The 23,722-nt window shown below is 38.7% G+C and overlaps 2 protein-coding genes across 2 annotated transcripts in view; one reads left to right on the top strand and one right to left on the bottom strand.

Moving 5' to 3' along the window:
* METTL25 (methyltransferase like 25) overlaps positions 1-10,215 on the bottom strand; it is a 155,001-nt gene extending 144,786 nt beyond the window's left edge. Inside the window, exon 1 of the mRNA XM_043969357.1 lies at positions 9,914-10,215. Within this exon, the coding sequence (XP_043825292.1) occupies positions 9,914-10,178 (265 nt within the window). The 5' untranslated portion in view covers positions 10,179-10,215. The remainder of the gene's footprint in view (positions 1-9,913) is intronic.
* Positions 10,216-10,277: 62 nt separating this feature from the next.
* CCDC59 (coiled-coil domain containing 59) lies at positions 10,278-20,014 on the top strand. The gene is made up of 4 exons (XM_043969358.1): positions 10,278-10,509; positions 14,425-14,644; positions 16,423-16,522; positions 19,598-20,014. The coding sequence occupies exons 1-4, from the start codon at positions 10,305-10,307 to the stop codon at positions 19,757-19,759; spliced, it is 687 nt and encodes a 228-aa protein (XP_043825293.1). The 5' UTR covers positions 10,278-10,304; the 3' UTR covers positions 19,760-20,014.
* Positions 20,015-23,722: the final 3,708 nt, after the last annotated feature.

The raw sequence follows: 23,722 nt of genomic DNA, 5'->3' as shown, positions 1-23,722 counted from the left end.
CTCAGTGAGCAAGCCACTTAATCTCTGTCTGCCACAGCATCCTCATCTATAAAAATGAAGACAATAATAATACCCGCATTCCAGGGTGAGGGTCAAACGATAAAAAAATTTTTAACTGCTTCACAAACCACTAAATAAAAATGTTCTATATAAATGCTAGCTAGTAGGGAAGCTAGGTGGTACAGTGGATAGAACACCAGCCCTGGATTCAGAATGACCTAAGTTCAAATCCGGCCTCAGACACTTAACACTTACTAGCTGCATGACCCTGGGCAAGTCACTTAACCCCAATTGCCTCACCAAAAATAAATAAATAAATGAATGCTAGCTAGTATCAGTAATAGTAGTAACAATGAAATCAGAAGCAATGATCAAGAGTGCTCCCTAATTCCTCCCTCCACATACTCTGCATTTTGGCCAAACTAGACCATTCATTAATCTTTTCTTGCCCTCTCCTGTCTCTATACACAAATAAGAGAAAGGTAGTCCCTGCCCTCCAGAAGCTTCTAATATCATGGGAAAATACACAAAAAGAAGCTGAAAAGAAGAAGGAGGTTAGCAAAGGATACCCAGTGGGGGAGGAGACTGGGAAAAAAGAGAGGGAGGGAGGAAGAAGATGAAGAAGATGATGAAGGAGTTGAGAGCACACAGAGCAGCTGGTAGCAAACAAAAGAGGGGGCTGGCATTTTTGAGTCCGTCCTCTAGCCCAGTAGGAAAGGCACTAGGCACTGAAATGCCTGTTGTCAACAAACCCTCCACTTTTTCGATACGAATGCCATTTATTTAAAAAGACTAAGAAAGTAACTCACAATGCCAATGAGTTTAAACTTGGACCTCTATAAATTTCTGAGGATCTGAGGAAGGCTTTAAAGTATAATTGGGCTTCCCATAAAACAAGTCTTAGTTAAAGCAACACCACTTAGGTGTCCCTGAACAAATCCTGGCTCCTTATATTCCTACTTGAATTCTTCTTAATTTTCTTCCAAATGTGAAGGATAACAAAATTCATTTTTCTAGCCGTTCTGATTGTCCACATGATAGAAGGAATCTTTAAGATTCTGTCTAGCCCAGAGGATCTCCTAAGGGAGAAAAAAAATTTAAATGACTATACACAGGACTTTTAGAGGCAACTTCATGTTATAAAACACATTATTATGCCAAACATCTGTTAATGTAATATTTGCTGTGAACTAAGTCAGTATAGCTCAGAGAATAGTCTGCAATTCGACTGCTGTTCCCAAGCTAACAGGAAACCATATTTATCATAAGTTCCTAATGGACATTTTGAAAATGTATTGTCAAGAAGACAATATATCTGTTTTAAATCGTATGTTTTAGGCATTCAGAAACCATTCTCTATTTTAACAATCCAAAATCCTTCTAAGGGAACTAATCTGCTATCAAGGTAATATTCTTCTTAGGGTGTAATTATTAGTGCACATATAAGGCCTCTTGGTTATTTATGATTTGCAGTGGCTCACCAGGTAGTGAGTCTCTGAACTTAACTAGGCAGGTCCTTGAATAAAAGGCAAACAGTTTGTCATAGGACCTGAACGAGAAGTCTTTATAGCTGAGAAAGACCCAGGACATCTTGTAATCTGGGTATCCAGGATCATTCCCTTCTTCCTGAGGTGCTATTCCCAACCCCCAGTGATGGAGCACTGAAACAGGCCTTTAAAAATTCATGAGAACTACTTATTAAAGTGTAAAAGAGACATGTTTGTTACCAGTAGAGGTAATGCTAGCACCAACGAAATCAGGTGTATTTTGAAGTAAGTGGAAATAGACTTACGGTTTTGTTGTTATCATTGTTTAGTTGTTCCATACTATCTGACTCTTTGTGACCGCCATAGATCATAGAATGCCAATACTGTCTGTAGAGTTTTCTTGGCAAAGATACTGGAGGGGTTTGCCATCTCATTCTCCAGTGGATTAAGACAAACAGAGATTAAGTGACTTGCCAAGGACCACAGAGCTAGTAAGTGTCTGAGGCCATATTTGAACCCAGGTCTTCCTGATTCCAGGCCCAGTGCTCTACTCACTGAGCAATCTAGCTGCCCCACTTAGGGTTTTAGTGATGGGAAATTTTAGTTTCTGAACCTCCTTTAATAATGACCCCTCAAGCAGTATCTCGCCCAACCAACTCTATGCCATTCGTCTTTAAAACCAAAGTGCTTTTCTCAGCTATTTATGAAAAAAATTAAAAAAAAAATCTTTCCTATGGCTTACTCCTAGATTGTTCTCATTAGTGCTTTGCTATAATGACGTCCTCATGTTCATAACCTAGTAGCAACCATCCCCTAATGAGATCTTTTTTGGCATTTTAATAACTAGACATCGTTGAATAGAGTCCAAGAATACACCCTAATAATAAATTCTGCTCTACAGTGAAGGGTGCTATAACTAGGTCCCAGAATATAATAACTGGCCTACTTGTTTTTAAAAGATAGAAATCTTGTCTAACTTCTCTAACATTCTTCTTCAAGGCAACTAGGGACTTCATGTATAGGGAAAGTAATGAAACACAGCACTCTTAGTAAAAATTAAAGGAGAATGTGCCCTAAAAAACAACTGGAACCTACTTCCATTAGATGAATGAGTCTTACAATGCAAGAATATGGGGAATGCATCATCCTTAAAAGGAAGAATTATACTTGAATTTGGCAACTAAACACATAATCCCCATTCAGTATAATCCATCTTTAATGTATTTATTTACATGTTGACCTCCCCCCCATTAAAATATAAGTTCTTCAAGGGCAAAGACTGTGTCTTTGTACTTAGCACAATGCCTGGCATATAGTGACTGCTTAATAAATGTTTGTTGATCGAATGATTGATTTCTATCATGCATCAAAAACCAAATAATTCTTCTGCTCCATTTAGACTGATGAAAATTTTACTAGAATTCGTTGTTATGACCAGTTATAGGCTTGATAACTTGAAGGAATATAGGAAATTTGAAGGCGTTTCAAAGAACCACTAAAATTATTAATGGGTCAGAAAATAGGACTTCTGAGGAAAGGCTACAGGAACAGAAATTATTTATGCTGGAGAAGTCTGGGGGGGGTATGTTAACAGGCTTAAAGTTTATGAAAGCTTATTATATAAAGAATGGTAACCAGCTGTTTTCCATCTCCTATGAACACAAAGAGAAAACAGACCATAGCTGCAGCATGAAGAATTTAGGGTAGCTATACAAGGAATTTCCTGACAATGTTTGAATTGAACACTGACACTGAACACAAAGGAAACCCAGGGTGGTATTTTCTTAATGTCTTTGAAACTGTGATGAAAATGGGGCGGGGGGGGGGGGGGGAGGGCAAGGTATGTGTCTGGAGGTTATCTCTATATTCACCGGTCAGAGAATCAGAAAATTGGAAGCAATCTCAGGAGCCATCAAGTCCAAGTCCAACCTGAAAAGGATCCTCAGCAAATGGTCATCTGAGTCTCTGTCTGAGTCTCTCCTGTGATGAAGCCTACTCCATTCCTAAGTGGTTACACCTGGCTCTGGGAGAGCTCCCCCTAAAAAAAAGATTTTCCAACGTTGCAAGCCATCATCTATCTGTCCCTGCAACTTCCACACAGGGCTCCTGGTTTATCCACTATGGCCAAGTGGATCAAGGCAAGATAAGCCTCAAAATCCTTGAAGACTGTAATTAAGGCCTCCTGCCAAGTCTTCTCTTCTTCAGGCTAAATATTCTTAGTTCCTTCAACAAATCCCATTATGGTATATTCCTTAGCTAATCCCTGTCCTGCCTAAAAAACCAGCAACCGAAACTGAATGTAAGACCCCTGATGTGCACCAGAGTGGAGAACAATGAGGGACTAATGGAAATCCATTAATGCAGCCCCAGATTGCATTAGCTTTTTTACTTGTCAAGTCAGATTTGGATCATGTTGAGCTTCCCATCCAGTAAAACACCAGTCTTTTTTTTTTTTAATGGCTTTTGTTTTTATATATTTATTTCCCAATGCACATCCCCTTCTCCCGCACACTCATGCATGTCATTTTTCCTGGTGAAAAACAATCCAAAAAGTCAGTAAAAACAAACAACACATGAAGAAGAGGGAAGGGAAAAGAATAAACATTTATCTAGCACTTACTATGTTCGATGCACTGGATCAAATGCTTTATAAATACTATCTCACTTAACAGTGAGATAACAGACAGTATCTGATGGCATGTGAAATATTACACAACAGTGTCCCCTAACTCTTCAATGAAAATAGTGGGATCCATTTTCTCAACTCTTCTCCAGGACAAAACCTGGACAATGCAGTTAGAGAGAGTTCAGTGTCATGTGATTACAGTCACTATGTACAGTGTCTTCCTGGTTCTGCTTCCTTCACTCTATAGAAGTTTAGGTCTGCTGTTTCTCTTAATTCTTCATAGTCACCATTTCTTACAGCACAATAATTTCTTTATATTCACATACCACAATTTGGTCAGCCATCCTCCAATCAAATGCCCTAGTTGTACACTTTGAGTTCTATGCTACCAAAACAGAGCTATTATGCATATTTTTGGATATATTGGACTTTCCTTTCTGGCTTTAACCTCCTGGCAGAGATATAGACAGATCAAAGAGTATAGTTGTAGTCTTTTTTTTTGGGGGGGGGGTGCAATTTCAAATTTTTTTTCTAAATTGGTTGGACAAATTCACAGCTTCATCAGGTATATTAATGCCTGGCTTCCTAAACTTTGAGTTGTGACCCCACATGGGGTCACGTAACTGAATGTGGAGGTCTCCAAAAATTTGGCAAGAGCAAAAGGTTTCACCTATTTTATACCCACATTTTATATACCTACATACCTGGGTCATGTAAAAATTTCTCAGATGAAGAGAGGTTGCAAGTAGAACAAGTTTAAGAAGCCCTGCATTAAAGTACCTGTCTTCCTGTAACATTTCCACCTTTTATCATCTGTGAAGAGAAACTCAGAGTTGGAAGCTGTTCTCACTTGCATGTTTCTTGTTATTGGTGATTTAGAGAAAGCTTTTATAGGACTATAAATAGTTCAGAATTTTTCACTTGAGAAATATTTGTTCCTCTCCTTTCACCACTTGAGTACTAGGGAATGGCTCTTGGTCTTGTATGTTTGTTTACATACTTCTATATCCTTCTGTAACTTGGCTATCAGAACTATACCTGGGGTTCAAGATGCAAAGATTGTTTTGGCTCCTAATTGACAGGTATCTTTCTTACACTAACTGCATTTATTTTATTTATATAAAATATTTTTTATTTGATCAGAGAGTCACCAATTACAATCTTTTTGTTAAGATGGAGAACCTTCGGGTCTTATCATCTACCCTGCCATTGCTTCCTTAGGTCACCAGGGCCTTACCTTACTTTGCTGCAATGCCTTCCAGATCCCTAGACATTCTCGTCCTATCTACCAAATGTACCATAGGATCTGAGCCTTGTCACCTGCCCCACTGCTGGATCCTTATGATTTCCAGGATTTTTCATCCATCCTGAACTAAACTGTCTTATTTTTTGTCTCTCCCAATCAGACTACCGACTCGTTGAGGGCAGGACTCTCTTGCTTGTATCTTCAGTGCTTAGCATACTGTTTAGCACAGAGTAAACTGATAATAAATCCTTTTTCATTAATTATACCAAAACGGTCACTAAAATGTCCTTATATCCAGGATTACCACTAAGCATATACCACAAAGAAATCAAAGACAGAAAGGGCCCATATGTACAAAAATATTAATAACAGCTTTATTTGCTTTTAGCAAAGAACTCAAAGTAGATGTCCATCAACTGGGGAACAAGCTGAACAAAGTATAAGTATAATGGGATATTATTATGCTGTGAAAAAAAATGAAAGAGATGGATTCAAAGAAACCAGGAAAGATTCAATATGAACTGATAAAGAATGAAGTGAGCAGATTCAAGAGTGCAATTTAAACATCTAATAATATTGTGAAGGAAAAACATTTTGATCAATGAAATGGCCAAATATAACTCCAGGAAACTGAAAATCATGCATGCTTTCCTACCTGTAGCCAGAAAGGAGATAGACTAGAGGTGCAGAATGAAATAAACCTGTTCAGACATGACTAATGCATTAAATTGTTTTCCTTAACTATGCCTAGAAGACAGGGCTGTGTTAGGGGAAAGGGGAGAATGATAGTGATTTAAAAAAGAATAAGAGAAAGAAAGGAAGAGCATCAAGCAAATATTTTAAAAATACACAGAAGAAAACAGAAGGAAGTTTAGAAGAGAACACAGATAAGCAAGGCAGTGTTGGGACCACTATGTTAAGTTTAATAAACACTTAAAACAAAACGTCGCACCTAATAGAGATCCACAGTTTCAAATACTATCCACCCTTTTCCCTCCTATTCTTTTGTGTATGACAACATCCACGTTTCTTGATGTTTGTCGAGTTCATAATTTTTAAAAAATGGAAAAAAAAAAAACCCTAGCAGTGATAAAAATACCACTTGTTTCTTTAATGTCTTCAGTTTCTTGTCTAGGGCTTCAGAGCCCCTACAACGCATTCTGGGCTCCTTTTAGCTGCATCCATCCTCACCATATTAACCACCAGAAGAGGATAGTGGTTATCAGGTTTCTCTTGTTCCAGGAGAATCTCAATCACACCACAGCCACAGGCCCCAGGACGATGGCCGACTGCTCTGTTACTGATGTCATTTTCCCATGTGGCCATAGTTCTATTCAGCAAAGAGACATGAGCCTATTCTACATCCCTTCTTCTTCTGGCAAATGATGGATGCCTTCTCTCCTGATGGAACCTTTAGAAACACATCATCATTCCTCGGAACACAAGAGGCTCCTTTCCTTAGGTTAATGTCTGGCTTTATCCCACAGGAAGAGTCTCCTGTCTATCTATTATCTCATTCCATATAATTCAGTGGTACTTCTTCCCTTCCTGTGTTTTTACCCTTAAACTCCTGACACTGATTGGAATTTCTAGCTTCTTTTTGTTGTTGTTCAATCATTTTTTAGTTGTCTGACTCTTCATGACCCTATTTGGGGTTTTCTTAGCATAGACACTGAAATAGTTAGGCATTTCCTTCTCCAGCTCATTTTAGATAAGGAAATTGAGGCGAACAGGGTGTCAACCAGACCTTTTCTGGCTGACAAGGGTTGAGTGACTTGCCCAGGGTCACAGACCCAGGAAGTGTCCAAAGCCAGATTTGAACTCAAGAAGATGAATCTTCCTGACTTCAGGGCTGGCACTCTATCCACTGAGCCCCCTAGCTGCATTAGCTTCTTTAGATTCTTTTTATTCTTTGTTTTCCCTTGGAATTGCTGCCACTACGATTCTTTCAAGGAACACTTCATTCTACCAGATAATCTAAGGAACAGAGCACATCCCATAAGAACACTGGCACTAAAGTCAGAGGACCTAAATTCCAATCTTGCCTCTGATATTTGTCATCCATATAACCTTGGACAAGTCACCTAACTTCTCTGGTGCTCATTCTCCTCATTCATAATGTGAGCAGGTTATTCCAGATCAGGAAGTCTTAACCTGGAATTTGTGGACTTAAAAAAAAAAAAAGATCTTTTTTAATCACTATTCTTTTTTTTTTTAATTTTATTTGGGTAGAGCAATGAGGGTTAAGTGACTTGCCCAGGGTCACACAGCTAGTAAGTGTCAAGTGTCTGAGGCCGCAGGTCCTCCTGAATCCAGGGCCGGTACTTTATCCACTGCGCCACCTAGCTGCCTTCACTATATTTCAATATAATTGGTTTCTTTTCTAATCATGTGCATTTTGTTTTGTGCATTTAAAAACATTATTGTGAGGAGAGGCCCTTAGGCTTCATCAGGATGCCCAAGGGGTTCAAGACACAAAAAGAGGCTAAGGACCCTAGATGAGATGCCCTTGAAGGTCCCTTCCTGCTGTAGATCTAGAATCAGTCAGTCATCTCCGCATGCTGAAGGTCCTAAAAACAGCAGCATTGTAGAAGTCTGATTTCTCTACTTTTGGAGATGACAATTTGATCATCTTTATTGAAGGTTTTTTTTTTTTCTATTTGTCGTTTCATCTCATAACTATGTCTCTTAAGCAAAGCAACCATGTTATCCACAATTTATTCAGTTTTCCCTGCTGGTGTTCTGCACACAGTGGAAATTCATCAAATGTTGTAATGATAAAGACAAGTAAGTCTAGGCCAGTATTGGCTCAGTGGCAAAGTTCCAGGACAACATGTCTCCTCCCAAACTCGGTATCATGTGTGTGGGGGAGAGGGGGAGGGAAGTAGGCCAAAGTAGTAGTTCTCAACCTGCAGGCCAAGGAAGTAATTATAATGGTCCACATATATACCATGGACTGTTGTGGGGGTTTTTTGTTCTGTATTTACCAATAAAATGGTATGTTACATACATATATACATATATGTATCTATATATGTACAGTATAAGTCAAACGTACACAGATACTATTTTTTTTAAGTGAGGCAATTGGGGTTAAGTGACTTGCCCAGGGTCACACAGCTAGTAAGTGTTAAGTGTCTGAGGCCGCATTTGAACTCAGGTCCTCCTGACTTCAGGGCTGGTGCTCTATCCACTGTGCCACCTAGCTGCCCCCACATAGATACTATTGTGATTAATAAACTATGAATTGATTTTAAATGTCACTTTATTCCTAAGCATGTCATTATGCATTTTTCAATCAATGGATATTAATAGTCATTTCTATCACAAAAAGGCCCATGAAATGTGTTGACAATAAAGCTCCTGATTGTGAAAAATCTGAGGTAGAACCCCAACTAGGATAGGATGGCTGAGGCTTTGAACAAGGGCACTGACATGGGAAATGAGGTGCACTATCTGGGTGATTATGTTCTGAAAGCATCCACTGCACTGGAAGAGGAATAGGGTTGGGGGGTTAAGGGAAGAAGACAAGAGAATGGGTCAGAGGAAAGAGGGAGAAGGGGGTACCTGCTCCTTTCCTTGTAGGCTTATGCTTCCTGTGAAACTCCTCTATACCACACCTGCCCCACCCCTCAAAATATTTGGATTTAAATGAAAATATGAAGGTATTTCCTAAAGATCTTTCCAGGAAATGTGATGTAATGGAAAGGATGCTAGATCTGAAGTCAGAGGACCTGTGTTTACACCCAAGCTCAATTCTTACCAAGAGTGTGACATCAGACAAATCACTTAACTTCCATGGGCCTCAGTTTCCCCATCTGTAAAATGAAAGAATTGGGCCAGTAGATTTCAAAAGATCCCTTCCAGCTCTGAAATCTATAATGCTATCATAGTATTTTTCCTCAGTAGAATGCAATCACCTTAACTACAATCCCACCTTGTATAGGAAGCCTCCCCAACCCCTCTTAATTCCAGTGCCTTCCCTCTGTTAATTATTTCCTCTTTATCCTGTAGATAGCTTGCTCTGTATATATTTATTTGCATGTCATCTCCCCCATCTCCTTGAGGACTGGGAGTGTCTTCTGCCTCTCTTTGGATCCCTAGCTCTTAGCACAGCCTGGCACATAATAGGCACTTAGTAAATGTTGACTGCCTGGGGGGGAGGGGGCTGTTTTTCATTATTTTCGTTGTTTAGACTGAGCATACATCTATAGCTGTAAACATCTCCAAGCCAATCTATTCTATGCCTCTCATTTTACAGATGAGGAAACTGACGCCGGAGAGGTTTATGTGACTTGCCCAAAGTACCCATCTATTGTGTCTGATATGGAAGTGAAATCTAGGTCATCTGACCCCAGAGCCCATGTTCTGTCCACTGTTACCAGTGCCCGGCACCTGGTGAGCATTACATCAGTTTTCTTTTTCCTTGCATTCTAAGAGATTAATTTTCTCAATCCCCGAGGATCCGGGATTCGAACAATCCCCAACTTGTAGCAAAGATGTCACTTTCCATTACGTCATACTTCCTCCTCTCCACTAGGCAGCGCTGCTCACCTGAGTTTTCTCCAGTCCCCTCCAGGGGGCGCTCCTCCCAGCGCGCAGGCGCGGCTTCCACGAGGAGGGCGTGCGATCTCAGAGTTTCCATTACCTTGTCAGGAGACCCCTCCACGAAGCGCTCCCACAAGGCCCCCGTGTAAAACTCCACCGTGTGGGCGTTGGCGATGGGCAAGGCTTTGCGAAGGAACCGCAGCAGCTCCCGCAGCTTGCCGCGCAGCACGTCCAGCTCCCCGGACGCCGGGAGCGGACTGGCGGCCGCCATGACACTCTTCCTCCCGGGCTGCAGGTGGCGCCCGGGCAGCCGCGGGGCTCGGCGTGGGCGGAACGCAGGCCTAACGAGTTGCGCGCCGAGCCTCCGCCGAGCTTCCTGGTCGGTTGCCTCTCCCTGATGACGCACTTCGCTCCGCGACGCCGGCTGGGCCCAGAGAGCAGGAACATGGCCCCGGCGAAGGCTGCTCTGGGTGTGCGGGCCGGAGGGCCTCAGGCGCAGGGTGCGCCGGACGGACGCCTCGGATTCAAGAAGAATCGGCAGCAACAGCAGCGGACATGGCGGGCGAACTCACGGAATGTTTTCTCCGGCAGCGTCCGCGAGGGTGAGTAACATACGCGGCCTTTGAGGCCTCAAAGAGCCCGACTGTGGGAAGGAGGGGTCGGCCCTTGGTAACGAGAGCAACGCTTTACCGCGGCCCCTGCCCCTTAGGAAGCGGCGGGCAGGGTCAGCCTCGGATTCAGGGGCGGACACCTGGTCAGGCCCCGCCTCTGACCCCTGCACTAGCTGTGGGACCCAGCGCTTAGCGCTGGTGTTATTGGGATCAGTCGCGTCCGACTCCTAGTGACCCCACTGGGGGATTTCTTGGCAGAGATCTCGGAGTGATTTGCCATTTACTTCCTCTGCTCATTTGACAGATGAGGAAACTGAGGCAAACAGGGTGGAGTGACTTGTCCACGGTCACACAGCTAGTAAATGTCTGAGGCAGTATTCGAACTCAGGTCCTCTGACTCCAGGCCACTAAGCCTTGGAGTAGTAGGCGCGTAACAAACGCTTATTTACTTAGTTGAGCCTTCTCTTAGCCTCCCTGTATCCTCGGGCATCTCACTAAGACATGAAGATGCAGAGGAAGTTCCGAGCTGCTTTAGTGGGAACCACAGGCCGTACGCCTGTGAGACGGGATTGGTAAGTGGCTGCGCAGTGCCTTGCACATAGTGGGTGCTTTAGAAACGCCCCTTCTTTTCTTCCTGTCCCAACGAGGTAATATTTGTAAAAGGGTTAGTACAGCGCCTGGCACCTTGGAGGCCCTAGATGGACGTTGATCATCTTCCCCTATACCCACCTCTCTTATTGAACACTCATATATCACTTGGGTAGGGGCCCCACCTACGAAATGGGAGGACTGAAAGCCAGGAAGACCTGATGTCGAGCCCCACCTACCTGGAGACCCTCTGGCTTTGTGACCCTATGCAAGGTATTCACCTCCTTGTGTCACACAGCTGGGTCTCAACACTCCTGAGTGAAACCGGATTAAAGTATTAATAGGGCTTAGAGACAGGAAGACCCGAGTTCAAATTCAGCCTCCAACACTTGGGAGCTAGGGGACCTTAGGCAAGTCACTTAACCCCTGTTTGCCCCAGTATCTTCATCTGTGATAAAATGAGGATAATAATAGCAACTACTTACAAGGGTGGTTGTGAGGATCAAATGAGATAATTGTAAAGCCCCCAACAAAGTGCCTGGCACATGCTTTATAAATGTTAGCTTTTATCAGTATAAACTATTTTGTAAAAATAAGTAAAAATACAGTAGAGCATAGGAAATGTTAATATTTGGTTTTCTAAGTCAGGATCGTTATGTATGGGTCATTGCCTGTTTTATTTTGAGTTTGCCATCACTGGTATTGAGGAAGCATGAGCATAAGGTTTCTTTCCCCAAACTATATCCAGAGGCCTTAATGTTGTCTAGAAGGGCTGTATACCCTTCTCTACCCATCTCTCTTGAAGTCAGCCCAAGAGAGCCAGAGGAGTGCACTGCCCTGAGGGGAACCAAGCTGTGAAAACGGCCCTTTTGATTCTACGCGGCAGCAAGAGGTAGATAGAACATTGCGCCTAGATTCAGGAAGAGCTGAGATCAAATCCAGCTGTAGGTTTCCTCAGTCGTAAAATGGGGATAATAATAGCACCTATTTCACAGTGTCATAAGGATGAAATGAAACAATTATACTATGGCTGGCCAGCTGAGGAGAGAAGGCAGTGTCAGCAGTTTTTAGCATAAACCTGTGTGCGTCCTGGGGGGACTCCTAAGTCCACTGAAATGAAATAATTTTCCACTGGTATTTGCCTGATGAAATAAGCACTCCCCAGGCACTGAGCCAGGTTTTGTGGATATAAAGGGAGGGACTGACAAACAAAAACAGTTTTGCTATGGACTCATACATTAAAAGTGGGAAACACCACAAAGGCTATTATTTTACATGTGTAATTACATTCTACACCTGAGGAAACAGACACGTCAAATATCTTTTTTTCCCCCATATAAATATTTTATTATTTTCTAGTTCCATGTAGAGATAGTTTTCAGCATTTATTTTATAAGATTTCTTGTTTCAAATTTTTCTCCCTCCCTCCCCCCTCCCCAAGACAGCAAGTAATCTGATATAGGTTATATATGTACAATCACGTTAAACATATTTCTGCATTAGTCATGTAATGAGAGAAGAATCAGAGCAAAAAGGAAAAAGCTCAAAAAAGAAAAACAACAACAAAAACAATAGAAATAGTATGGTTCAATCTGCATCCAGATTCAGCAGTTCTTTTTTTTTCTGAATTTGGAGAGCATTTTCCATCATGAGTCCTTGGGAACTATCTTAGACCATTGTATTGCTGAGAAGAATCAAGGTTATCACAGTTGATCAACACACAATGTTGTTGATACTGTGTACAATGTTCTCCTGGTTCTGCTCATCTCACTCAGCATCAGTTCATACAAGTTCCTTCCAGGTTTCTCTGAACTTCTCCTGCTCATTGTTTCTCACAGCACAATAGAATTCCATTACATTCATATACCGCAACTTATTCAGCCATTCCCCAATTGATGGGCAACCCCTCAATTTCCAATTCCTTGCCACTACAAAAAGAGCAGCTATAAATATTTTTGTACATGTGGGTCCTTTCCCCTTTTTTATGATCTCCTTGGGGAAAAGTCCTAATGGTGGTATTGCAGGGTCAAAGGGTATGCAAAGCTTTATAGCCCTTTGCGCATAGTTCCAAACTGCTCTCCAGAATGGTTGGATCAGTTCACAGCTCCACCAACAATGCATTAGTGTTCCAATTTTTCCACAGCTTCTCCAACATTTATTATTTTCCTTTTTTGTCATATTAGCCAATCTGATAGGTGTCAGGTGGTACCTCAGAGTTGTTTTAATTTGCATCTCTCTAATCAATAGTGATTTAGAGCATTTTTTCATATATCAATAGATAGCTTTGATTTCTTCATCAGAAAACTGCCTGTTCATATCCTTTGATCATTTCTCAATTGGGAAATGAATAAGTCAAATATCTTGAACAGCCATTCTGGGAGTAGGAGAAGTGTTAGGATTCAAATCCAGCTTCTCTGACGCCAAATCCAGTTGTCTTCTCACTCCCTCATGCCCTTTCTTGCTTCTGTGCCCCTGCTAAAGAATGGGGAAAGTACTATCTGTAGAACCTGCTTCCTAGAGTTATTGGGAAGAAAACACTTCATGAATTTTATAGAACTTTACATATATGGGCTCTTTGTATCATACACGGTTATCTTTGGGAACATCATCAGCTCTTGTTGATAAGGTCATGCATCAAATTTGAAGCCATTTTCAAATATTTGATTAAACTTTTGAAGATGCAATGGATTTTTTTTTGTTTTGTTTTATTTTTTCAATTTTAAGTGCTGGTGATGGAGGTGGTAAACAGACCATTGAATTGAGAGTCAACCCACAAATTCTGCCTTGTGGGTGAACTTGGGAAGGTCACTTAATCTCTCAGGGCCACAGCTTCTTCCTTAAAATGAGGGATTTGTTATGGGTGTTCTGTAAATTCTCTTACCTCCAAATCCTGTCATTCTGATATCCAGGGACTCAGTTAAGATCTCTGGGTGCAAAGAGGATTTTTGTTTTGGTTCCCCAACATAGTAAAATAATGCAGGTATCAAGCATCATTTCATTTCCTTACTTCCTTAAGTTTCCTAGATGCGGACATGCACAGAGGAATGAATGTTAGCCTAATTTCTCCTTTCTATAACAAATAAGAAAACAAGTGGCCACCTGCATGACCTCCTTGCTGTTGTTTCTTCTTGCTTCTTGTTGCTTCTTTAAATTGGAAACTATTTAAAAATTGTACTTTCTGATAACTGGTTATGAAAGTTATGTTTAATTGATAATGTTTAATTTCATTAATTTAAATTTTAGATTTATAAATGACTAACATCGATTTTTCCCCTTTGTTTACATTAACTTTTGTTGCTCTTGTTTCCTTCAATGTAGGACAAGGATTTGCATTTCAGAGAAAGCAAAAGATTCAGCAACAGTACAAGAAATTGCTAAGGAAAGAAAAAAAGGCACAAATTTCAAAAGATTCTCAGTTTACAGAAAGATATCCAGAGCATTTAAAACATCTGTATTTAGCTGAAGAAGAAATGCTCAGGAGACAACATAAAAAAGAAGAACAACATTTGCCAGAAGAAGAATGTAGCACAGCAGTGAAGTATGTTTTTTCTCTCTCTCGTTTCAATACTGGAAATGAAACCCATGCTTTCTTAGCTGTTTTGATAAAGAGACATGATGGAATTACATTTTTCTAACTGGGTTTTTTTTCATTTGTATAATTCAATGAAAATGTAGTTGTAGCATATTTGAATGAATTAGGAGATAGCATTGGACTGGGAATAAAAATACTTCACCACCAGTGATGTGCTCTGCTGACCTGTTTTGAGACTCAGATTCTTCATCTGTAAAATGATGAAAATAAGGCTAAATCTCTAAGGTTCCTTACAGCTTAAAATTCCATGACTCTAAATTTCATGTTATAAGTGGAAAGAACAATGGAAAGAACTGTATAATCTCATTTTTGAGATTTTTTCATTTTTCTCATTTACCCATAACTACTAATTTTTTTTTTTAATTGACACAGGCCGTGCTATCTGGTGAAAAGTGCTAAGGCATAGAGAAATGTGAAATAAGTGAGAAAAACATTCTTAGGAAGGGACCACAAGTGTAGTTGACTATAATTTAAAATGCAAAGCATAATGTGATGAGATCCCTAAAAGAGGTGAAGATTGTTACCTGATTTTAGAAATAGGATAAGTCATTTCTAGCAGCTAAATAAGTAATACAGTCATTGAGGTGGTAGCATTGGAATTAGACCTTGAAGGTTGCTCAGAATTTCAGCAGGTGGGATCAGAGGTGATGAGGGAGAAAGGAAGAGCATTTCAGATAAAGTGAATAGCCATGTGTTTGGCCAGAGTGAAGACCAAAGTGACTTACTGATAGACTACAAAATAGAGGAATGTTAGTGGACATAAAAGATAGATTAGGACCAGATTAAAGAGGGTATTGAAGACTAAGATTTGCTCTGTGGGTAAAATAGAATGTCATCAATTCAGAATTCATGATCATTTGGAGAAAGGGCTGGTCTGATTTTTACCTTTACTTAACGAACAGAATTAGAGTGAGCAGGTTAATGATAAATAACAATATCTGAGAGGACAGGGTTTCAAACATTTCTGTTGTGAGTTATTACCTACTACATGCCCAGAAATTCACTAGGCACTGGAGAAGCACAACTGAAGTCAGCCTGATTCTGAGGTCTAGTTAAGGAGACAAGGCTGGCACACATAATGCAATTGACACAGTACTAGACAAAAACAAGTGATTTGATACAAATTACAAGTAGTAGAGAAATCCAAGAAAGGAAGAGATCAGTGTGAGTTGGTGTAAGTCATGGAAGTCTGATACAAAGGAAAGAATTAAAATGACTGGAATTTTGGATGTCCTAAGTTCTCCTAATATATATAAACTACATGTCATTGGTCTCACTGGAGTATTCTCTTTTTAACACTGGCATCAGTATTGTCCTCCATCATTCTTAAAAAAGCATGCTTAATATCATTTCTTGGATCTATGGTCTGTGAATAAACAAACCTTGCTTGAACCTATTTATGTTTTCATCCTGTAACATCTCTTCATGTAACATCTTCACACATATAGTGTAATACTTCCTATTTCATATGATGTCTTGCTTCTATAACTGTCCCTAGTTTTAATATATAATGGGTATCTATCTGCCTAGAAGTTTTCTGCTAGCTAGTTTTAGTTACTCTTTGTCCTTGAGAGTCATAAAATCTGTCTTTAAGTAATATCCTATAATTGCAACTCTTCATGAAATGAGACGCTTACAAATTTATTTGTTAGTGATATTTGACCTATTACTAAGTTTAATGAATATCAGTGATTTTTTTGACCTTTGTAACTTTTTTTTAACAGCCCTATTATCCCTCCAAAAAGAAATAAGAAAAAAACATCAAACCAAAAGGCAAAAGAAGAATATGAAATGGTACAAGCCAAGCGTGCTGCTAAGAAACAGGTAAAACTACTTTTTAAAAAACTATTAAATACTTTTTTCTTAAAAATCATGTATCATGTGAAGTTAAACATGTTCACAAGAGTTAAATTATTAATTTGGCCACTCAAGGTTTTAATTTATCTATATGACTATTTCAAATGCATTATGATTATTTTCATTTGAATAAAGAAATAAAATTTCATAACTTGTGAATCCCTTTAAGCTCTAAATCTGGTCCATTAATCTAGAGAACTCTAGGATCACCTCTTAGGACTTATGAGAAACCAAGTTCAATTTGACCACTAAGAAAAAGTTTTTTCTGCATTGGGGTTTTGTTGTTGTTGTTTTGTTTTTTGAGGTTTCAAAAATTTAATTATTTATTTATTGCAGGGCAATGAGAGTTAAGTGACTTGCCCAGGGTCTCATAGCTAGTAAGTGTCAAGTGTTTGAGGCTGGATTTGAACTCAGATCCTCCTGAATCCAGGGCCAATGGTTTATTCACTGTGCCACCTAGCTGCCCCCTCTGCATTGTTTTTGCTGCACCATGAGGCATGGTTATGAGATGAGGGATATAAAAACATGTAAAATAATTGTTTGTTCTAGTTATGGCTTTTTAAGAAGATTTTGTTTTTAATTTAATGGGTGGGGGGGATAAGCTAAAATAGTGCTAGTCTATTAAAAATTAAAAGCACAGATGTATGATTTTGTTAATGCCACAGATTGTCTTTATTTTGAATACTTCAGAGTTGCTAGTGTCATGCTGCCTCAGAAAGTATTACAGTCTCCATCCGGGCAGTTCCAAATATAATAGTCAATGATGTTACCAATGATAATTTGCTCTGAAGTTTTAACTACTCTAAGCCTCACTTTATCTAAAATAAGGTTATGGAAAAAAATGTTCTTTAATATATCTTCATTTATAGTATTCCATAATTTTGTTTTATTTTGGCTTTGTAACATAAGCCTTTTAAACTTTTTATCATCATGCCAATGATGAACAATAATTTAGACATTTAAAAATTTGTATTTGATAAAATGACTACTTTTCTTAATAGTACATAAACTGGTGATTGCAGTGAAACAGTATTTCTTTATGGAGCTATTGAAACTTAACATAATTGGGTACATTGTGGTTTTTTCTAACCACATATTAGCCATTTTCTGAAATAGGATACCAGGTGAAGTAAATGAAATGTTCCACTATAAAATTTTTTGCACTCATTTTTCATTACACTTATCTAGAACTAGAAGCTTTCCTCTTAATAAAGGCTGATTGTTTGCTGGGATTTCAGTGTTTCAAAATGGTAATGTGACAGTTACTATCATTAGCAATGAGAAAAACTAGACTATTAAAAGTTTAAATGAACAATCCAAAGTGACTACAAACATATTAAGTTTCTTTTGACTTTGTGGACAATCCACAGATATAAAATGTTCTCCATGTGTTTACATTGGTGGTTTTATCTAAAAATTCGGACAAATTAAGTCTTATCCCATGTGAGATTTTATTTTGCATAATATACAACCCTAGTGTATTTATCATAATTGTGAAAGTAGAAATCATGATAAGTGGAACTAGCTTTTTTTTCTCTTAAGAAGATAATTATATTAGAGTTAAACCTGCTTAAAAAAATCCATTCTATTTTAAAATCTCAGTATGTGATTTTTTTATAACTGCTTTTGTATAGAATGACATTACACATAAGCTACGTTTAAGGGATTTGTATCTTTGTCTGACAGTGAAAGTTATTAAGTAATCCTCATAAATACATTGGGTACTTATCAACAAGTTTAAATTAAAGGCATTTATTAAAGCACTTAAAATGTGCTAAGTGCTAGGCGTGGAGATAGTAATAAAGTGAGACAGTTGGTACTGTCCAGGAGCTTACACACTTAATTGGGGAAACTAATATGTAAGAAAAAGTCCAGCCTACAGAGTGAATGAAAAGGCCCAGAAGTCATAAGGAGGTAATTAGGGGCTAGGAAGTCCTCCAGGGCTACTTCAGGTGACAGTCCAGAGTCCTTCAGGGCATAGAGGATGGGTAGAAGGGAAGGCCTGGTTATCCTCAAGCTCCCTCAGAGGAATAAAGATTTGATGAGTCCCATCTCATTCAAGCAAAGTTAGCAGTCAAAGCACTAGCATGGGTTCTGAGCAGCCAGCAGCCTGGGGAGAGAGGGCCTTATCTTGAAAATACATTATCTCAGCAAATCAGAATAAATGAAATTGACATGAACAAATATATAAAAGCCAAATTTTATGTCTCGGTTTTCCTGAGTCTTCAAGTAAGAGAACTGATTTCAGGCTTTCACCCTCTGCTCACACAGGTGGCAGTCTGTGTTCAACTTCATAAATAGTCTTTGAGAGTTGCTGGAAGCAAACAATTCATCGCACTTCAGCCAAGTTAGTGATGGGCTAAGCTGATGCTTAGACAACAGACGGTCTGTCACTGAAAGCTTTTCCAGCTTGGTCTGATTTGCTGCAGTTTGTGTTTCTTTGGCTCAGCCTTCAAGAACCCAGGGTCATTTCAGGGCCATTTAGAATACTTCTGGTAAATAGAGGACTTTCTGTACTTGGTAGGCTCTTGCCGGTTGAATCTTAAGACAGGATTGTAATACAGAGAGCATAATAATCAAGAAATGATAATAGCCCACAAGCTTTTATTATGTCATATACATTATCTTATGTAATTCTAACAGGTCTGTGGCATGTGCCAGGTAGGTATTATCCATATTTTATATTTGCTAAAACTGAGGCTCAAAGTATTTTGATGTAAAGTCCAGTATTCCTTCTGCTAAACAACAATGTCATGGAAGAAATGAGACAGGCACCCTGCAATTGAGATAAAGCATCTCATCTTCTAAAATATCTAAATTCATTCACAGATAAAGAGATCGATTCTTTTTGAAAAATGTTTACATTTTACTATATCATTACTCAGTACTTCAGTCATGAAATCTGATTTCTAAAAGACAACTAAAATTTAAATTATATCCTTAGTGAGAAATGTTAAGGCATTTTTATCGTAGTTCTTTAAAAATTCCAAACTATTCATACATCTGTCTGCTACTAATGGTTGAGACATTTGTTGATTTCAGGAGTTTTTGAAAAGAAAGCAAGAAAGAGAAGAAGCACAAGAACGCTATAAAAAGAAGAAAATGGAAGCATATAAAATATTGAGCAAAAGGACTAAAAAAGGCCAACCAAACCTGAACTTACAAATGGAGTATCTTCTAAAGAAAATACAAGAGAAAACATAAAGCACATATATTGTCTTTTGAATGCATATTAAAATATATTCTTATATTGTCTGTGGATTCATTTGAATCAGCTAATATACTTCTTTGCTATTCTCAATTCTTTGCTCATTGTTTAACGATAGACCAAGTCAGACACATTGGAGATGTTTTTATTTTTGTAGAGAACATTTTTCAAATGCTATAAATAAATGTTTTTGTTGTTTAATGGTTACTTCTTAAAGAAGGCTGATCTGCTGAATTAAAACATTGTGTTGAGATGAATGGCTTAAGCTGTATTTTTACCTAGTTGAGTACTTAAAAGGCAAACCTAAGTTGTTTTATTAAAAAACACCTTTTTGAGTATTGAAATCCTAATGAAATGTTTAGGCATCTTTAATTCTCTTTCCGGTATTAAAAACTCTTGTTTTGGAAGATTTTTTTAAAGAACATGTGTTTGAATTTAACAATATATGCAAAGAAAAAGGTTAATGTCATTGGCAGTATTTCTGTCTATTTTTCCCCCTCTTCTATTGAAAGCTTTCATTCAGAACTTGTAACTATTAACTGGGTTGTTTTTCCCCCCATCTATGGTAATGTTTACTAATGCTGATGCTGTAATTAGGTCTGCATCCAGCTATAAAAATGCTATGTTTTTGTATACTTGCCAGCATTCACAGTAGCATTGAAATAATTTTAGCATCCCACATACCTGTCTTTTACTGTAAAAAAGCATTTAAAAAGTAATCTTGGGGCAGCTAGGTGGCGCAGTGGATAGAGCATCGGCCCTGGATTCAGGTGTACCTGAGTTCAAATCCAGCCTCAGACACTTGACACTTACTAGCTGTGTGACCCTGGGCAAGTCACTTAACCCTCATTGCCCCGCAAAAAAAAAACCACAAAAAAATAAAATAAAAAGTAATCTTAAATTTTCTTTTCCTTCCCCCCACTATTAAATTGGCAGAAACTCAACTGGACAAAAACTAACTTAAAATTATAGTTTCTAAATAAGGTAAATATTTAGGTCATAGAACATAAATATGTGATAATTTAAGTTTAAAAAAATAATCAGTCACAAACAGAAGCTTTGATTTGAATCTTTTAGTTTTTTACACGATAGTTCTAGTTAAGAACTTACAGGTCATCAATCCTGCTCTTGGGAAAACTTCTTAGTACCTATTGAATTCTTTTATGAACAGAAACACCCTCCTTTCTCTTCCTTCATCATGCTGTGTATCCCCTTGTATAGGCCCCTGCAGCCTTTCCCCAGGCACTTTTAGATAACTTGTTTTTTTAGTGGTTGCTAGGATACCGTTTACTGCCACAATACTCCAGAGAAAATTTGATGCTTAGCTTGCAAAGCTTCAACATGGTTGTATTCCTTAGAAAATAATTTCTTTTTAAACGATTAGTCTGTAATTAAAATTAGATTGAAAATTATTTACTTTTATCTTTAATATTCTCCAAAACTTACTCGAAAGTAACTTGTGTCCATAGTGAATTTTTGAGATGCTAAAAGCTGCAATAAGCTACTACCTCAGTGTTTATTAAATGCGTTTCTGGGGGCGGCTAGGTGGCACAGTGGATAGAGCACCGGCCCTGGAGTCAGGAGTACCTGAGTTCAAATCCGGCCTCAGACACTTAACACTTACTAGCTGTGTGACCCTGGGCAAGTCACTTAACCCCCATTGCCTCACTTAAAAAAAAATGCATTTCTGTAAAGAATCATGTACATATATTTGTAAACATGATTAATCATTAATTTCTGATGCTAAATCTCACCAAGAATAGAGGAGAAAAAATAGCAATGAATTTTGAATGAATTATTTTTTGCATTTTTCACCAGGTTATCTAAATCCTTTAACCAAAACTTTTAAAGAGCCTACTTCCCAGATTCTCTTGCTAAATTAGTATCATAAACTCAGGTATCCTTTAAAAGCTATATCTTGACAGATCACTAATAAAGCATAAAAACACATTTTGAAAACTATTTAGTACTTGTCATAAAAATAAACACTGAATACCTTGGGGAGATGTTAGCTCCAAAAAAACAAGCCAATCTAAAATCTCTACAAAGACTAGTTTAGTACAGGGGCAAAACTAATTAATTATACACACGAAGTAAAGAGATTATATTCTTTTTAGGCTACCTGATGGATAATTTCTCATCTTTGGTACAAGAGCTTTAGTTCCAAGGCTACTGCAGTAGCCCCAGGAAATTAGTCATATGTAGTAACCCTGGGGCAGCTAAAAATGTCCATGCCTGGGGAGTACATTCTGATGGCCAGCCAATAAGTCAGCCTCTTCAGGAAATAAACCCCAACTCTATGACTCATGCCTCCCACCAAAAGTCCAGAACACTAAAGATACTGAGAGATCTCTCTTCTGCTGCACCAAAGGCTACTTTGCATCAGTTTCTATTTCACCAAAAATTTACAACTGACCCAAAGTTTGCAATCCTGTCACCTGTTTGCCACTTTGAGTTCACCAAAAGTCATGGCTTTGCTTTGACTCAATGTTCTCAACTATCACCACCAAAGGGGAGGAAGGAGAAAATAGAATGTCAATGTATCCTCACTCATTCTCATTAGTTTATCTAATACCATAATTCGTGACCCCGTTTTGGGGTTTTCTGGACAAAGATAATGAAGTGGTTTATCATTTCCTTCACCTCATTTTGCAGATGAGCAAACTGAGGTAAACAGGGTTAAGTGACTTGCCCAGGGTCACATGCAGGTTTGAAGTGTACCACTGTGGGCAGCTAGGTGGCCCAGTGGATGAAGCACCAGGCCTGGATTCAGAAGAACCTGAGTTCAAATTCTTGAGACACTTGACATTTTACTAGCTGTGTGACACTGGGCAAGTCACTTAACCCTCATTGCCCAGGCCCCCCCCCCCCCAAAAAAAAAGTGTTGAGCATTTATTAATCATCTACTACATAGAACACTCTGTGTGCTAGGCATGGGCAGAACAAAAGATCATGTTAGATTTATTCCCTTCTAATCTGATGGGGAAACATGGCATGTATCAACTATAATAAAGAATGATACTAGTATATGAATTAATTCTTAAGGCTGTACATAAAACATATTATCTGGAGAGGTAAAGATCACTTCCATTAACAGACACAGGGAAGACTGGAGATTTTTACCAGACACATAAAGGTTTGAGCAGCTCATTGGACATTCCAAGAATAAGCACAGACATGGAGAAAAAATGGGGTAGTCTGGGTTGGCTGGAACCTAGAGGTTTCATGTTACAGTGGAAAGAACCCTGGCTTAATGGTCAGAGAATCTAGGCAGGACTCCTTCATTCTTCCACTAACTACCTGTTACTTTAGATAAGTTGCTACACCTCTCTGGGCTTGACTTTTCTTATTTTTTTTTTTGGATTTTTTTGAATTTTTATTTTTTTATTTTTTATTTAGCAACAAGCATTTATTTTATTTTCCAGTTACTTGTAAGGGTAGTTTTCAATATTCATTTTCATAAGATTTAGAGTTCCAATTTTTTCTCCCTCCCTCTCTCCGGGGCCTCTAGGGCCCCTTCCGGCTCTAAATTCATAATCCTAGAGTCTTTGGATGGGAATATGTAGAATTTTGGTGTTTTTTTTTAAACTTATTTTTTAAACATTCCTATAATAAAAAATGCAATAATAGCAAGGTATTATCTGAAATTAGAACTGTTTCTACGGTGTGACATAAAGATATTGATAGCAGTATTTTAAAAAAATAGTTTGACAGGTAAAATTAGTCTTTATAATAGAACCTGGTACAGTATTCTCAAAAAAACCCAATATTTTTACATGTATATAATATTATATATGGCTAGGAAAAAAATGTGGTGGACAAGTCACAGCCTCTAAGACAACCTCTAGAATTAAGAAGACCGGAGTTCAAATTCAACTTCAGACACTTAACTAGTTGTATGACCCTGGGGAAGTTACTTAACTTGTTTGCCTTCCAGGGTTGTTGTGAGGATCAAATGA

This window comes from Dromiciops gliroides, chromosome 5 (genome assembly GCF_019393635.1).
Source record: "Dromiciops gliroides isolate mDroGli1 chromosome 5, mDroGli1.pri, whole genome shotgun sequence".
Lineage (NCBI taxonomy): Eukaryota > Metazoa > Chordata > Mammalia > Microbiotheria > Microbiotheriidae > Dromiciops > Dromiciops gliroides.
Note: the sequence above shows the minus strand (reverse complement) of the source record. Positions and strands in the feature narration are given on the sequence as shown.

Coding starts and splice junctions, on each gene's coding strand:
- CCDC59 (XM_043969358.1), top strand. CDS start 10,305: ATGACGCACTTCGCTCCGCGACGCCGGCTGGGCCCAGAGAGCAGGAAC. Junction 14,645..16,422: donor GAATGTAGCACAGCAGTGAA/GTATGTTTTTTC, acceptor TTTTTTTAACAG/CCCTATTATCCCTCCAAAAA. Junction 16,523..19,597: donor AGCGTGCTGCTAAGAAACAG/GTAAAACTACTT, acceptor TGTTGATTTCAG/GAGTTTTTGAAAAGAAAGCA.